This window comes from Osmerus eperlanus, chromosome 14 (assembly GCF_963692335.1).
Source record: "Osmerus eperlanus chromosome 14, fOsmEpe2.1, whole genome shotgun sequence".
Taxonomy (NCBI): Eukaryota; Metazoa; Chordata; class Actinopteri; order Osmeriformes; family Osmeridae; genus Osmerus; species Osmerus eperlanus.
Genome location: NC_085031.1, coordinates 10,940,258 through 10,957,253, shown reverse-complemented (window position 1 = coordinate 10,957,253; position 16,996 = coordinate 10,940,258). Strand labels below are relative to the sequence as shown.

Genomic DNA, 16,996 nt, shown 5'->3' with positions numbered 1-16,996 from the left:
CTAGCCTAGCCCTAGCCTACTTCAGTGGTTGATTAGTTGAACCCCCATCCAAGCAAACAAAAGGTTTGGGCCTAATATAACTGGTCGGAAACTCAAATGGTAGGCCTATCTCCTTTGAAAACAGGACACATCAGGAGAAATACTGCCTCAAACAGCTGGCTGAAGCAGCACCCTAGCTACCAATTTGGACCACTTGGCCAATCACCAAAGCCCACAAGAGCCATATGTCTCACGCTCCAGCTTCATAAGTGAGGCGGTTTCTGTGGTATCGAGCTGTTACAAGTTGCACGAGCTATGCATATGATCCTTTTTGCAACTCTGATATTTTGCCTTCTGCAAACTGAAATATGCGGATACATATTTCAGTCAAGTTCTGGAAAGAAGTTTGAGGACTTGCAAGGCTTAAGTGGTGGGCTTAGGGCAAGGACTGCACGTCACGAGGAAGGCGCAGGTTTTGAGCCTGGGAACCTGAAAGGGCCAATGGAAGAGATGAGAAATAAATCGCGTAATGTTGCCGCGCGTCACGGACAAGTACAGACAAGCAACACACACCTCGCAAAAGCCGCCACCATTAATAATGTAAGACAGAATCAAGCTAAATCGTCATGGAACAATTTCTTACAACGAAGACAGTCGGAAATCATGTCCATCTTTCAAATAAAACCGAACGAGGAACACGGGATGTGTCGCGCGGTACCCTTCTCACAGGTAAGATCTTTTTCAAATACCGACAATGTAGCCTATATTGGGCGATGAAAAGCAATTTAAGTAATGTAATCAAGTTATCTGATTTACAGAGGGTTCGTCATGAAGACTGCGAAACTCTGGTGCTTGAAAACAACGTTTGCTTTGGAAAATGCAATGCGTCAATCCCCGATTTAGGCAGTGCGTCTTGCGCGCAATGCTCACCTGTCACATTCACACGCAAGTCTGTGCAGCTGAAATGTAAAGATAACACGCACATATTTACGGTTGTGAAGGTGGTAGAGGACTGTCATTGCGCGCTGAAGAATGAAAAGTATTCGCAGGACGCTCATTCCCTGTTTGATCCTATGGGAAACTAGTCACGCTTCGAGGTGGAAAATATAGGGTGTTATAGATCCCTTAAGTGATATGTGCTTCCCTTTCGTGGAAACAATCTATAATTTGCTTTCTTTTGAGTTTCTGTCAGTGGTAATCAGTAGGTTTAATTCAGTACATGGTCCACACATTTTTTTTATTGAGATTAAAAAGCCTCGATTCCACGGTTTCAAATTTGTGTTGAAATAGCGCCATCCAATGGCTGTCCGTATAGTTGCAGCAATGAAATAAAATGGTTCCCCTTGTCATGCACTACAATGGCGCCCTCTAGTGCCAAAGGTTGTATTCACAGCATGTACAGGACTGTACCCTCTCTTCAAATTCATACTTCACTCTCTTTACATCTAAAGCTGTATGCATAAGATATTGTTGTTGTAACATAACAGGTAGGGAAAACTCTGATTAATATACAATTGGAAGTAAATAAACACCAAGACAGTAAATAATTTTGAATTTTGGCAGTTTTATTGCATATAAGAAAAATACTAAAATTATTAAATGTTTCACATTACAAATATTTGTCTAGAAAACAGGATAAATTATGAAAATAAATATTCTTGTGAAACGTGTTTGTATTGTCATTGCAGGCAGAGGCAGACCGAGAATAACCTCTTCACAGAATAGACTTCACTTTCAACTTGCAGATAAAATGCTATCATCATCACACACACACACACACTTATGTTTAATATAGCATATAGCAATGAATCATCCCTGTCTCCTTTCAAAGTTTTCACTGATCTATATATAATTGGATGAATCAGTCAGTTTGTCTAACGATTTCACCATTCCAATTAGTTTGCACATCAGTGATTTCCCCAAAGATGTGTGCATTTGAACCGAGTCAGTGCCTCGGGAGATGTCTTCCTAAACCATCCTGGCACCTAAAGACTCTCAGCCTTCAGGACTGTGCACGAGAGCAGTGCTGAGTAGCAGGCTGCACTTTGGCAAAGCTACAAAGCTGTGAGGGCATGACACACTGATGTGAGTCAACAGGTAAGCATCTGTGTGATGATCATGTTGGGCTGCTGCTCACCCTGCTTGTCAAACACAGGCCCTGGATGCTTTTCCATCTTCCTCAAATCTAATACAAATACCTGAAACGTATTTGAGAAACCCATTCTACAATGGTTGACAGTACAAATGTAATAATACCTCAGGCGCTTTGTTAAATATGCGTTCTGCAAAACAATACATTTTGGTTGTGCATTACTCTTTCTTTAAAAAAAATATACTTTTTTGGCTATATAAAATACCTTAGATTACAAAACATATCACATCATTGGAGACAGTTTTGAAACAGGTGTTTCTTAGGTTTTTTTGGTGCTGCCTTTAAATGTTTATACCGTGCAACTCAACTTCTTGCAAGCAAATTAGTTTCCCCAAGTGAAGCCCTCTTCTTTTACCCACGATCTCACTCCTAAAAGACTCACCCTAGTTCAACAATTTTCTACATGAACAGTATTAATCAAAGATGAAATGGCAATTTGTTATTACATTATAGTGTGTTGATAATGCATCCAATGACAATCCTTTCCTTTCTAACAGTAAAGCTGTACAACATTAACAATCCGTCCATGCTTTGACAACAGATCATCTCACTGAATGAGGTTCCTGGTGTTTGGAAAAAGACTGTCAGGTTCACAAAAATATGGTCATTTCTACAGTCTTAACCAACCAAACTCTGCACTCACACCTGTACTTAGAAACCATGCCATGCAAAACATAAAAAAAGAAAAAAAATCTGCAAACATTTTGGCACAAGTAACCATGACTTAACTGGGAATAGTGACGTCTGACGTCTGGCTCAAAACCCGATACATGTCAGATATTAAACATCAGTCACCAGAGGATGTCTGATACTAGATACATGTCAGATATTAAACATCATTCACCAGAGGATGTCTGATACTAGATACATGTCAGATATTAAACATCAGTCACCAGAGGATGTCTGATACTAGATAAATGTCAGATATTAAACATCAGTCTCCAGAGGATGTCTGATATTAGACGTAGAATGACGAGTATTGTATCATGTTGAAATACTTTGTTTTTTGTTTGTTCTCCTATTAAAACTGTGTTTATGTGCAACTTTATGAACCAGGCCACAGAGAGTGACAACCACAGAACATTCCAGTCTCCCAACATGGGGATGACTCAACAACGCATGGCAATTGCACTGTCATCAAATAGCATAGAAGATGACACCAACAGAAGAAACATATATTTCACCTATATACTTATCATGCCTTTCACATAAAATATATATGTCATTGGTTATAATTTACTGTCATGATTAGCTAGAATCAAACCACTCTTCAAAAAAGAAAAAAAAAACCTTTTCATGTCAACACAACTGTTCTCCAGCTCAACCCGGTACCTGTGCCCTTGAGAATCTACATCTTGATGTCCCTAATGATATGTTTGTACACATTTTTCCCTTTACATTTGGAGGACATACACAAAGACTCTAAACTCAATACAAATATGAGAAGATAACTGAAGTAATACTTTGCAGAAATTCTCTCAAAGTGCTTTTATAACACTGTCCTTAAATTATTTAGGTGTGCTGTAAACGAAATAGAGCACAAAAGCCATTACCAAGAACTCTGTTTTGCAAATTCTGGTCATTTGGAACGGTGAGGCCTATACAGGCAGTCAGAAATGACCTTTTTCATTAGTGTTTAGTAGTTTCCTTATAAACATATTCAAAATAGCTTGTCCATAATTTGTTTAAGGCATTGTGAAAGTAGGCATGAGGTTAAGAGATTAGTTTTCATAATCTCATTTGTATATCTCAGTGCCCCATTGCTTTGTTTGACATAATTTCACAATGGCCTGGCTGCATACCTACACTTCCCCACACTGGACGTTTCAAATATGTTTATAAGGACATGCGAAGCCATCTGAGGAGGTTCTTTATTGAAAGACCCATTATCAGTAATTGCAAAAGCCCCAATTTAGCCAAACACTGATACGAGTGATGTGTAAATGTTTTTGAAATAGAAGTGTTAATCGCCCCTTGAAACTGCCTGGCATTTCACATGCATGATGCTGATTCAAACCCATTCTGGCAGGGTCTTGGGGCCTTAAGGCCCTGTGTGTGTCGCATCTGAGTCCCCTGGGCAGACGCATATTGTAAAGAGGTCTAGATGTGTAAACCTTAACCCTGAATCTGTCTCATGTGATGGATGGAAGAGAGAAGAAAAGGGAATGTCGTCTGGAGACTCGCCCGCCCACACTTTTGATTCATACTTCATTTAGAGAAACCCTAAACAACCAACTCCACCAACGTAAAAACCCCACCCGGCCATGCTTTGGGCACATTCCAAGCAGACACCTGCACCTGAGGGAGATTGGATGTGGAAAGCACAGACAGCAGGAACAAGACCTATGTGACCTTGACTGAAGACTTTGTGTTGACACACAGCAGGGTGATGTAGGGCACCCCGATAAAGGCCCATCTTTCGTTGGGCCAGAACATGATGACGGGACCCCGCTCTGGTGCCTCGGTCGCCACGTCGAAGTAGGCAAAACACACACAGCCCAGGTAGGACGCCAGGCAGATGAGGATGTGCCTGAGGAGACAGCAGGGACACCATGAAGCACCCAGTAGATACCCAGTAGATACCCAGTAGACACCGTCTACACAGATCTTTGTGAAATGCCACTAACAATAGTAATCATCAAGAGGCAAGACAGCCACCTGTAAGGACACAGTTAGCGATTAGCTAACCCAAACCCTGTGTGAAAATACCCAAACTGCATTTTCTTGTGGCCCAGTTGAGCTGCTTTGCAGCCTTTTAAGGCGGTCAACATAAAGGTTTTGACCTTCTCTGAACAAGTCTACCACAAGGAGGCCATCATCAAATCTCTCCGAACCCACAGGGTATAACCCTCAGCACGAGGGGTTTCGCAAACGTACCAAGCGCAGTGCAGGTAGGGGAAGTTGACGTAGGACCACATCTCACAGAAGATCCTGTCGCTAATCCAGCAGAGCAGAGCCAGCGCCCACCAGATGCCTGAGATCAGACCCAGCTTGAAGACACGCGGGTTCTCACACCTACATGGACCCAGACGCACCAGTCACGGAAACGCACGCACACAAACACACCTACACACATACAGTTAGGTCCATAAATATTTGGACATTGACACAATTTTCATCATTTTGTCTCTGTATACCACCACAATGGATTTGAAATGAAACAATCAAGATGTGCTTTAAGTGCAGACTTTCAGCTTTAATTTCAGGGCATTTACATCCAAATCAGGTGAACGGTGTAGGAATTACAACACATTTTATATGTGGACCCCCCCTTTTTAAGGGACCAATCCTTTGCAGTCAATGACAGCCTGAAGTCTGGAACCCATAGACATCACCAGACGCTGGGTTTCGTCCCTGGTGATGCTCTGCCAGGCCTCCACTGCAACTGTCTTCAGTTCCTGCTTGTTCTTGGGGCATTTTCCCTTCAGTTTTGTCTTTAGCAAGTGAAATGCATGCTCAATTGGATTTAGGTCAGGTGATTGACTTGGCCATTGCAGAACATTCCACTTCTTTGCCTTAAAAAACTCTTTGGCTGCTTTCGCAGTATGCTTCGGGTCATTGTCCATCTGCACTGTGAAGCGCCGTCCTATGAGTTCTGAAGCATTTGGCTGAATCTGAGCAGATAATATTGCCAGAAACACTTCAGAATTCATCCTACTGCTTTTGTCAGCAGTCACATCATCGATAAATACAAGGGAACCAGTTCCATTGGCAGCCATACATGCCCACGCCATAACACTACCTCCACCATGCTTCACTGATGAGGTGGTATGCTTTGGATCATGAGCAGTTCCTTCCCTTCTCCATACTCTTCTCTTCCCATCATTCTGGTACAAGTTGATCTTGGTCTCATCTGTCCATAGGATGTTGTTCCAGAACTGTACAGGCTCTTTTAGATGTTTTTTGGCAAACTCTAATCTGGTCTTCCTGTTTTTGAGACTCACCAATGGTTTACATCTTGTGGTGAACCCTCTGTATTTACTCTGGTGAAGTCTTCTCTTAATTGTTGACTTTGACACAGATACGCCTACCTCCTGGAGAGTGTTCTTGATCTGGCCAACTGTTGTGAAGGGGTTTTTCTTCATCAGGGAAATAATTCTTCTGTCATCCACCACAGTTGTTTTCCGTGGTCTTCCGGGTCTTTTGGTGTTGCTGAGCTCACCAGTGCGTTCTTTCTTTTTAAGAATGTACCAAACAGTTGATTTGGCCACACCTAATGTTTTTTCTATCTCTCTGATAGGTTTGTTTTGATTTTTCAGCCTAACGATGGCTTGCTTCACTGATGGTGACAGCTCTTTGGACTTCATATTGAGAGTTGACAGCAACAGATTCCAAACACAAATATCATACTTGAAATGAACTCTAGACCTTTTATCTGCTCCTTGTCAATGAAATAACGAACTCCCATGAGGGAATAACATACACCTGGCCATGGAACAGCTGAGCAGCCAATTGTCCAATTACTTTTGGTCCCTTAAAAAGGGGGGGGGCCACATATCAAATGTATTGTAATTCCTACACCGTTCACCTGATTTGGATGTAAATACCCTGAAATTAAAGCTGAAAGTCTGCACTTAAAGCACATGTTGATTGTTTCATTTTAAATCCATTGTGGTGGTATACAGAGCCAAAATGATGAAAATTGTGTCAATGTCCAAATATTTATGGACCTAACTGTATGTACAGACATACAGTCACCTGTGCGTGCTAGTTATCTAACCAGGCCTCTTTGTATAAAGTGTGTTTGCATGTATTGTAAATGTTAGCGTGTGAGTGTGTTTACGTTCATATATCTTTAATGGATGTGCGCAGTGAAGTGAGGGGGTAATCTACCATGAGAAGCCATCCCTACATTGGGCCTCCCATCAAGGACGAAGAAGTTGGCAACCAAATGATAAGCACACACACAAGTGAGAGGAAGTGCAGAAATAGAAATATGGAGGGCAGGTCACATGGTCCACAGGAAGGAAATAGAGAATACCAAGAGCTGTGACATCAGTATATAATGTGGTAACAGAGTACAGGCCTGCAACGTTCATTTGTCACAAGTCTCGAGCTTTCATCCCCCTAAAGGCCACACATAATGGTAGACCACTTTTCCCATCAAAATTGTATTTACCAAACGTCAGCTTCTGTTAGCCCTTCCAGGACAAAATAAAGAGTTTTATGGTGATGTCTTATCCAAAAATCTCTTCAATGGGGAGGCTAAACTATATTTTTCAAGAGATTGCTCTATTTTCAGGAGAAATTGTTGAAGTTTTACCATTACTGTTTGCTCCAGTCACTCTTGCACACACCACCCCTCCACCCCATCAGTGTCTCATCCAGTGGTGTTGTTAGACATCAAACTCTACTGGGGCAAAGGCCCATATTCATATCCCTTGTTTTTCTTTCAAGCCTGCTGCGCACAATGCACTACTAGGCTATAGAAACTCCCCTTGCTTAACCCCCTACACAACAGCTCAGGGACGCAAGTTTGATATCAGCTTTGGCAGGGACATCAATAGTTAATGCGAGCGCGCACTTTTTTTGCATTGATTTGAGTGCAAATACTGTTTTTTTGAGCTTCCTGTAATATTGTTTTTTAGTCAAAATATGATGATCGGTAGGCCTATCATTGAGAAACATTCTTTACTTTTGTAATGTTTTCTTAGCCTATCTCAATTCTGACTTGTGTGCCGAGTCCGACATCTGGACTTCTGTGTGCGTGCTGCAGTGTTTTTGGGTAAACTGCTTTGATTTTTCAAGAGTTGATTGGGATACTGCGTTTATTTTTTCAGGGATTGTCAATCTAAATTAATGCACTGACTCATTAAGTAAATTGTTAAAACTCAAACTTAAGATTTCACTGGGGCACAGCATATTTATGATGGGGCACTTGCCCCAGTAAAAAGGGTCTAATGACGCTCCTGGTCCCATCTGATAGCTGGCAAGAAAGGGAGTTGCCTAGATAGCTTATTATCACACAAATACACACACATGCTATTCGGAGCCTCTTTCCCTATTTACGATGTGTGATTCGGATCCTATCATCAGGAGTTCTCGGCCTCACCTCATCGTCATGGAAAGCATGAATGTCAATGACCTTGTCTCACAGTGGGAGGGAGGAAATTAATGCAAAGCTACATTAGTTTAAAGGTGTGTGTGTGCGTGTGTATGAACTCACCTTCTAAGCTCAGTGATTAGCAGAACAGTACAGGGGATGCCGAGAGTCATAAGTGACACCGAGTTGACAATAGGCTTAACGAAGGCCAGACCAGTGGTGATCCCAGACAAGATTCCTATCACCACTTTGAACCTTGTCCTGGAAGGGAAAAATGAATCAAAAACATCTTACACAACAGAGACCAATCAGGGATGTTTTTGTTCCGTCCAACACAAGCACGCTGTGGCAAATCATGAAGACTCTGACATGCTGCATGAAACTGGCTTCAGTTCCTTCACAGGGCCAGATGACAGCGGGGTGACAGACAGGATAACTTGGTGACAATGGAAACTAGTGCACAGGCATAGGGACAGCTACTACTGGTGTCAGCTGTCTTCTGATGAAGCTATTAATAAACACCTGCATGCCATTAGGCACATGACCCGGCGCTGTGGCCCTCGGAGACTTCAACAAATGGTCAAAAGTGGGAAATGTGTCCGAGTAGCAGGAAGCACATATTCACTTAAACTCTTTTATTTTAACACAGGCTAAAGCAGTCTTTTAACCAGGAATTTGCTTTCAGTTAATTGCTAGGTTGCTACCATTTTATTCTGAATACTATATATATATACATATAGAATAATGACTATCTTGTAGAAAACTAACCCTAACTGAAGCATGTTCACATGATGCCACGTGACTCATGTTCATGTAATTGTAAATGGTCAACACAACAGGGAAGGAACAAAAGGTCATTCTAAAAAACGAACAAAACACAAATGGGGGTTGGGGCATGGGGTTGTGTCCACTGATAGTTGGCCTGAACAGAGAAGCATATTCTGAAAGACCCACCATGGATGGCCTCCAAAGTATAAACACCTAAACTAGTTGTCCTCTTTGGCCAACTCACCTGTCCTTCCGGAACATTCTAGGGAGGTATCTCTTAGGAAACCACATGGCGATGGCACACATCAGCACCCACAGGATAGCCAGCTCATCCAGCATCTGACCCAGGAAGCTCAGGGTGGCATGGAAGTATGTGGAGCCAATACCTGAGTGAGTCAGAGAGACGGGGGGCGAGTGTGTGTGTGGGAGGGGGGGAGAGAAAGAAAGACAGAGAGACGATAAGTCAGCAATTCAAATGCATAATTGAATATGTGACCAGAAGACATAAACTGACCAGCTTCAGACTGACAGAAGTAGCCATAATCTTTGCTGTGCACCTGTGGCAACCACTATTGGACGACAGGTGGAGTGGCCTTTGTTGATAAGAGAGACCATGTTTTGTTAGGTTCAATGCTATAGCTGACACACACATTTGTTACTGAGTGCAGGAAAACAAAGTCGAATCTATGCTTGTTGAAGAAATGAAACGTCATGACCACTAACCATAAAGACAAATATACGTTCTCATTGTTGCTCTGGCAAAACATGTAAACATCTCCGTCTTGCAAAATCTAATTTAATCTGATTAGAGGCAGGATGTTTTTCTATTGAGGTCAATATGAAAGAGAGGAAAAGTTCAAAAAGTTCCTCAAGGGGAGGGAAACTATGCACACATTCATCAAAAACAACCACAATAGGAAATCTGCTGACTCTTAATAACACAGCTAAGGGTGCTTGTCAAACAAAGGAACACACTGTGTAAAAGGAGTCTTTTTTCCAGTTCTGTACTCTGTTACAAACAGTTGGTCAAATTATCTGCTAATAACACCCCTTTCATAAGAGTATTTTTGACTTTCCGGGTGAGTATCAACATCCAGTGGGCTGTTGTCAATGATCAAATTTTATTAAATGTATTATAATTTGGCCAAGATGCACTTCTGCAACTCCACAGTATCATAACATACTGACCTTTTAATGGAATGTTGCTTTGCTAGCATTCCTTAGCAGTGAAAGGGTGCAATCAACTTTGGACACAGTCAAACTAAACCCTGCCCATTTGCACTCTGGAACGGAGTTGTGTTCTAGAACGCCTCTTGAACAAATTAGGTTTCAGCTAACACCATATCACTCTGTCCTATCTCTACACACAGAGGAAGGGGAAGGAGCTAGGGGCTGGCTAAAGGTTGTTTTTGTGGTAGTGAGAAGGCCTGGGGTTATATTAGATACAGCGTCGTTTTTTCCCCCACCCAGGACAGAGGTCATCTGTGCTCTAGCTAGACTGTATAAGGAGTGGGGGAAGTGACTTTGCAGAGCTTCTCACTGTCTCACCACCAGGGCCTTGAGTCCTCCAGCTCGGCGACCTCTGGTCTAATGTCTTTATGACACCCCTTATCAGACAGCAGTCACACAGGGGATAGGCCACCACAGGACTCAGCTGGCACCTATGCCAGCTGAGTCCTTAGCAGGACTTAGCAGGACTCACCCTTAGCAGTGAAAGCCCAAACTATGATGTAAGCAACAGAGACCAATAGGGCCTATGTTCATCTCTACATGTTCTATAAGGTGAATACCTAAAAATACATTTGGTAACTCAAAGATAACATCCGCCGATAAACTGGTGGAAATTAAAATCATAACTAAGAGTGCCTAGGTCCTGATGTTCAACAGAGAGGATGTAGCTACTGGCAGTTAATAGCAGGAGCCACCTCTGTACATTACTTGTCTCTATGACCCTCATCTGAGGTTGCCCTGGGGACCAAAAGTTCTGGGAGTTGTCTCCTTGGAGTTTCCTTATCACTGCTGATTCTGCGAGAGGCCTGGAGGCTTATTTTCATCAAAAAATACTTTTTATAATAGCTGAAAACCAGGAACAAAGGCCACACTAAGTAGCTGCAATGATTGAGCATACATTCAAACTGTTACATGGGCTCAGTGTGTTTTTTTCCACTTGCCCTTTTTGACTAATTTAGGCAAGTAACTGCCAAATAGTGCTTTCTGGGCTGTCGAGAAAAACTTGTCTTGACAGTCACATGTCTTAATTGTAGGGTGAGTACGTTTAAAAGACAACAGTACACAATGATGAGTAGAGAGAGGTCTGCTCTGCAGTTGCCACACAACAAAGCATGGCTGAGGTGCATAAGAGTCCATGCGCAGCAAGAAACTTACCAACAACAACCAGCAGAATCCAAATGAGATATATTCCACTGTTGAAATGTGTTGCATATTGACGGAACAAGCACATTAATATAGGCGGTAAAACAAAAAATAAGATGTTGCTGATCTGAAATGATAAAAAAAAAAATATATATATATATATATAAAGGAAAATTAAAAGTTAGCCGTTTTCAGGCAAAAGGACCGTTTGTCCGAAATGCAAATGCAGCCCACACCCAACATCAAATGTTTTTGTAGCAATGTAAATAAGAACTATGACCTGACACTAGACCAGTGCTCGTAAGCCTGTCCTTGTTGTTGACCTACTGTCTAATTTTGTGAGTGTGAACTGTGAGATAGAACATCCATTACGTTCGCATGTTGCATATTAATTAATAACAAAGCGGTGCGATGCAAGAGCAAGGCTAGCATCTGAACCGTTGTCTCAAAGATTGATAGCAATAGTGATCTATCAACAAAACATATGAAAACATTAGCTAGCGAGAAAAACGTGTCAAATTCGGAAACATAAGCTGAGAACTGTCACCGACCGTGTTATAAAACTCTGCAATACTTGGGTAAATCATGTAGTTCCCTTCACACCAGTCCACATCGGAGCTGCCAGCCTGCAACTGGTCCCAAAAAATAAGATCGGTCATGTCTCGACTAGTCTACAGTTATTTCTTGCGATGGACAGTGCGGACAGCAGCAGCCGTCACTGTACAGTGCAGTTGCAGTCGATGGACGAGAAACCGTCAACTGTAGGTCACTAACAGATCAATTACTGGATGTATGTTTCGAGAGCCGACGTATAGAATAACTACGACGAGGTGCTATACTAAACTCATCTACTTTAAGTCGCATTGTACGACACCGTTTTTCTACAAGCAACCTTAGCGTGACGTTCAAGCCTACGGCTGAGCACAAGAGTGACAGCCGTGTGCTGTAATCTTTGGTACCATGTGGTCAACGCATGCGCAGTGCTATAGGTCTACACCAGGAATGTAGGCTACTCAAGAGAGACAACTGCATAACCACTCGTTAGGAAATAATCAGTCGCTTATTAATTTAAAATGTAAATATTTGTTTTAGAAACACAGCGAAAAAGAAAAACTCTGCCTTATAAGATGTATTTACATTTAGATTTTAAAACAAAGGGAAAATTAGGAGTAGTAGGTTAAAATATTTATGTATTATTTTTATAAACATATTTTTGTTTGTTTTCATGTTTCTCTGTAACATTTCGGTCATCTTTGTTTCGGTGAAATGACGCAGTGTGTTCTCGCGATGACAGTCAATCCCTATGTGAGCCAGCGAGGCGGATATCCGTTCTCTTTTCGGTGGCGGACCGTTGTCGAGTCAGTTTTCCAAAATGAAGGTATGAGAAAACAAACGATTTTATAGCTTTATCACTTGTTTATTCGTGTTAATTTTGTGGCATTCTGGAAGCCCACTCTTTCAAGGCTGCAAACCTGTCACCGATATAGTTATATGTTCTTCAGGATTTTGGGATGCGTATAGATAATGTGGGGAGTAGCGAAGGCTGACAACGTTTGTTAAACCGTAAACATGGCCGCCTCCTAGGAAAGAAATGTGCATGACAACCGGTCATTGATAGCCACGTAACCCTAAATCTAAATGTGAATGTATAAGCCATTGTTGTCCGCAATGGTGTAGAGGTATTAAACACTCACCAGGATATGCTGTCAGGCAGGTTTGGTCAATCGTTTTGTATGACTGGGTGCTGTAACAAGAGTTAATGATAACTTCGCAGGGTGCTGCTGGCCCACCATCAGGTTGCTAGCTAGCGAGCTAGCTCGGATACCTTCACTAATATCCGGAGACATCATACTCTTCATTGTAGTAATGTTAGTTAATCTGATTATTGCGAACTTTGCTTGACAAGCAGTTTGATGTTAACATGCACAAATCAAGGCGTCCGATTAAGTGATCCGATTGTCGAGTTAGTACCGATAGTCTGTTAGTAAATTACTTGTTTGTGCAAACTTCCTTGGCGAATAAAGTTGATTCCGATTCTGATAAACCCGCTATCCACATCCGTCGTGAGTTAATGCCACCAAAAATTAAGACGTTTCTGATTCAACTTTTGATGTAGTTGGTAGCAAAGTCATACATGTAGCTAATTATGGTGGTATTTAAATTGATGTGAAAATGGGTTGCAACATTACTTTCCCATGTCCATCAACGTTTTTGAAAAGGCTCGCAATTCATGCTAATAAATCCCAATGTCTTTATTTCAGCTGAATATCTCATTCCCCGCCACTGGCTGTCAGAAGCTGATCGAAGTTGACGATGAGCGAAAGCTACGTACCTTCTATGAGAAGCGCATGGCCACAGAAGTGGCAGCTGACCCCCTGGGAGATGAGTGGAAGGTGAGTGCCACACGTTTCACTTCCCGCCTCAGGTTCTCTTTGGGGAGGAAAAAACTTCCAGGGGCAATGAAATCAGCTAAGACCTGGCACACCAGTAGACCGTTCCTGGCTGGCCTGTAGCCTCGAAGGGGGGACAGCGTGTTGCTATAGTAACTGCGGAGCTGCTTTACCAGGTGCAACCTGACCCTCTGACCATGGCTGGTTGAACTGCATTGCTCTCTCAATATTTACCACAGCTGACTAGTTATTAGTTAGATTGGGAGTCCTGTACATACCCATTGCTAAGTTTACACTTGCAACAATTACCTGTCTAATCCCATTTCTCAATATAGTAATTTCTCAGGAATACCCCCCCCCCCCCCCCCCAATTATTGTAAGTGTAACAGAAGGCTGTTCTGTACTGAGGAAAGCCAAACGCTCAGTTTTCCTGCGCTGACCGGCTTTTGTACCTCCTTCCCAGGGCTACGTTGTGCGCATCAGCGGAGGCAATGACAAGCAGGGCTTCCCCATGAAGCAGGGCGTGCTGACCCACGGCCGTGTGCGCCTGCTCCTCAGCAAGGGCCACTCCTGCTACCGTCCCCGCAGGACCGGAGAGCGCAAGCGCAAGTCGGTGCGCGGCTGCATCGTGGATGCCAACCTCAGCGTGCTCAACCTGGTCATCATCAGGAAAGGTAAGGAGCTGAACACCGGTCTCAGATTTTCTTCCTTGTAGAACTGTTATGGCGGGCCCCGTTTGGGGCATGGCTTAGCGTTCTCCTGGCACACCAGTAGACCGTTCCTGGCTGGCCTGTAGCCTTGAAGGGGGGACAGTGTGTTGCCATAGTAACTGTGAAGCTGCTTTACCAGATGCAACCTGACCCTCTGACCATGGCTGGTTGAACTGCATTGCTCTCTCAATTAAATGCCTCTGGACTTGTTCTGCTGGCTTGTTCTTTTGAGTGTGGTTCAGGGTGCGGAGGTCACATCAAGAATGCGGTTTCCTCTGACCCGTTGCATCGCGTCTTTTCCCCAGGTGAGAAGGAAATCCCTGGGCTGACCGACAGCACCGTCCCTCGCCGCCTGGGACCCAAGAGGGCCAGCAAGATCCGCAAGCTCTTCAACCTGGCCAAGGAGGACGACGTCAGGCAGTACGTGGTGAGGAGACCCGTGACTAAAGAAGGTAAGCCCGACACTGCTGCTCGCTTGAAGGGGAAACGCTTCTGTCGTTCAGACGTGGTTTAGGACAAAGGTGCATGTGAGATACCTTGTGATTTCTTTGTGATTTTTCATGCATAAAGCTAACAAATAACAATCGCTTTGATCATTTGGGGAGTTTTTCACTGCTGTAAATTTTGGCAGAATGCATGTTAAAAGTGCACAGTAAAAGTGAACATGGATGGATACAGATATATGAAGCTCGAGTTGGTGTCTGTCAATTGCATAACTTTCGTTTAATTGAGCTGGCTGGGTAAATAATTTGCCAGTCTGACAGTTGTTACATGGGTTATAATCAGAAACAAGTGTTACCAGTCTGGCACACCAGTAGACCGTTCCTGGCTGGCCTGTAGCCTTGAAGGGGGGACAGTGTGTTGCCATAGTAACTGTGAAGCTGCTTTACCAGGTGCAACCTGACCCTCTGACCATGGCTGGTTGAACTGCATTGCTCTCTCAAAATATTTGATTATACTGATCTTGACCAATATTCTGGTTTGAGTTTTGTATTTAAATGTATATTTGGCTTGTTATTCAGCAACGATCCTAACTATGTTTTGCAATATACTGTTGCTCTGCAAAATAACAAAAAAAGGTTGACATATGCAGAGACTGTGGCCAATGACTCACCCCCCTTCCACCCGTCTCTCTCCAGGTAAGAAGCCCAGAACCAAGGCTCCCAGGATCCAGAGACTGGTGACCCCCCGTGTGCTGCAGCACAAGCGTCACCGCATCGCCCTGAAGAGGCAGCGCACCCAGAAGAACAAGGAGGAGGCCTCAGAGTATGCCAAGCTGCTCGCCAAGAGGATGAAGGTATGCACCCGCCTCAAATCCACCTCCCGACACAACAGAAAAGCCCCTCACTGGCTGGGGTTATTTGTGGAAAGCCTTTTAAAGGTAGTATGCACTGACAGACATCTTTTTTGTGTGTGTGTGTTTGCAGGAGGCCAAAGAGAAGCGTCAGGAACAGATCGCCAAGAGACGCCGTCTGTCTTCCCTGAGGGCATCCACGTCCAAGTCCGAGTCCAGCCAGAAGTGAAATGTAACTCTGAATTAAACAAAGGTTTTGCTCAAATACTGCTGGTGTTTCTTTATTATTGTTATCACTATGGTCTTTATGGTTGAAATATTAAACTTTTTTCTACCCCTAAAAAAACAATGTCAAGAATGTAAAATGGTTGAATTTGGGGGGGGGGGTATGCTCAAATAATTGTCCTGTTAGAATGTTTCTAAACACAGGAATTCAGGGTTAAAGAACATGTCTTGTCTAGACAGATGGAACTAGGTGAGGAATGTACCCAAGGGGATTGTTGGAGAATTAGTGGTACAAGGTCGATGTACCTAAATAGGTTGGCAAACTAAGCATGGATAAATGTGAAGAAACATTGAAGATTCTTAAATGGAAATGTTTCTTCGTCACTGACCTCTGCTGGCTTCCATTGGTTGGTGCTCCCCCCTGGAGGCTGTTCACCTGGAGGCTGTTCACCAGGGGTGTTTTTATCTAGCCACTAAAAGTTCTCCTAAAAAGCAGTAAGTTCTTAGTGTAGTGTTTCCTCCTCAAACCTATTCGCAAAGCTGCTGAGGGTTTGTCTGCCCTAGCTGCATTTTCCTTGTGGCCAAGTGGCATAGGGTTGTCAACCTTGATCTCCTGTGTGACTGGGTTTCTATAAGTGACTGCATCCCTGATCACCTATCATAATACCCTTGTGATTAAGGTGACACTTAATAGTTTATCACAAAATGTATATAATCCAAGATGGATTGCCAGCAATAGACATTTTAGGATTGTGATTTGAAAACATCCACAATAGTTACTGCATGAACTGTGTAGCTCAATAGGGTAGGCTTACGCTTCTGTATTTTAACTTCAGTCATAATGGTGGTACGGGGTGTAAAAAGTTGGAGAACCACTGCTCTAGACTACCACTAACTTTTAAAATTAATGACTAATTTTAGTGCAAAAATGCTTTGATAAATAGTTTTAGAGCAAAGAATTAAGACTGACACCCATCTTCAGTTTCTCCTACATTGGCAAATTACAAACTACTTTTAGCCATAGGATGTTTTGTGTACACAGCCCCAGTTTTGATGATGGCC

General features: G+C 42.9%; 2 protein-coding genes across 2 annotated transcripts; one reads left to right on the top strand and one right to left on the bottom strand.

Annotated features, from left to right (window-relative positions):
- Positions 1-2,342: 2,342 nt before the first annotated feature.
- On the bottom strand, positions 2,343-12,259 carry acer2 (alkaline ceramidase 2). The gene is made up of 6 exons (XM_062477760.1): positions 11,867-12,259; positions 11,328-11,442; positions 9,187-9,328; positions 8,298-8,435; positions 5,009-5,146; positions 2,343-4,661 (listed from the first exon to the last, which is right to left on the bottom strand). The coding sequence occupies exons 1-6, from the start codon at positions 11,972-11,974 to the stop codon at positions 4,475-4,477; spliced, it is 828 nt and encodes a 275-aa protein (XP_062333744.1). The 5' UTR covers positions 11,975-12,259; the 3' UTR covers positions 2,343-4,474.
- A 290-nt stretch (positions 12,260-12,549) lies between these two features.
- rps6 (ribosomal protein S6) lies at positions 12,550-15,974 on the top strand. Its single transcript, XM_062478092.1, has 6 exons — positions 12,550-12,693; positions 13,577-13,708; positions 14,169-14,379; positions 14,721-14,867; positions 15,555-15,712; positions 15,843-15,974. The coding sequence occupies exons 1-6, from the start codon at positions 12,688-12,690 to the stop codon at positions 15,936-15,938; spliced, it is 750 nt and encodes a 249-aa protein (XP_062334076.1). The 5' UTR covers positions 12,550-12,687; the 3' UTR covers positions 15,939-15,974.
- The last annotated feature ends 1,022 nt before the right edge of the window (positions 15,975-16,996 follow it).

Bases quoted from the DNA above. Each gene is read 5' to 3' on its own strand.
- acer2 (XM_062477760.1), bottom strand. From the start codon at position 11,974: ATGACCGATCTTATTTTTTGGGACCAGTTGCAGGCTGGCAGCTCCGAT. The intron at 11,443-11,866 runs GTCGGTGACAGT...TTATCATTTCAG, and splicing joins TTGCAGAGTTTTATAACACG to ATCAGCAACATCTTATTTTT. The intron at 4,662-5,008 runs GTACGTTTGCGA...CTGTCTCCTCAG, and splicing joins CCCTACCTGCACTGCGCTTG to GCACATCCTCATCTGCCTGG.
- rps6 (XM_062478092.1), top strand. The intron at 13,709-14,168 runs GTGAGTGCCACA...CCTCCTTCCCAG, and splicing joins CCCTGGGAGATGAGTGGAAG to GGCTACGTTGTGCGCATCAG. The intron at 15,713-15,842 runs GTATGCACCCGC...GTGTGTTTGCAG, and splicing joins TGCTCGCCAAGAGGATGAAG to GAGGCCAAAGAGAAGCGTCA.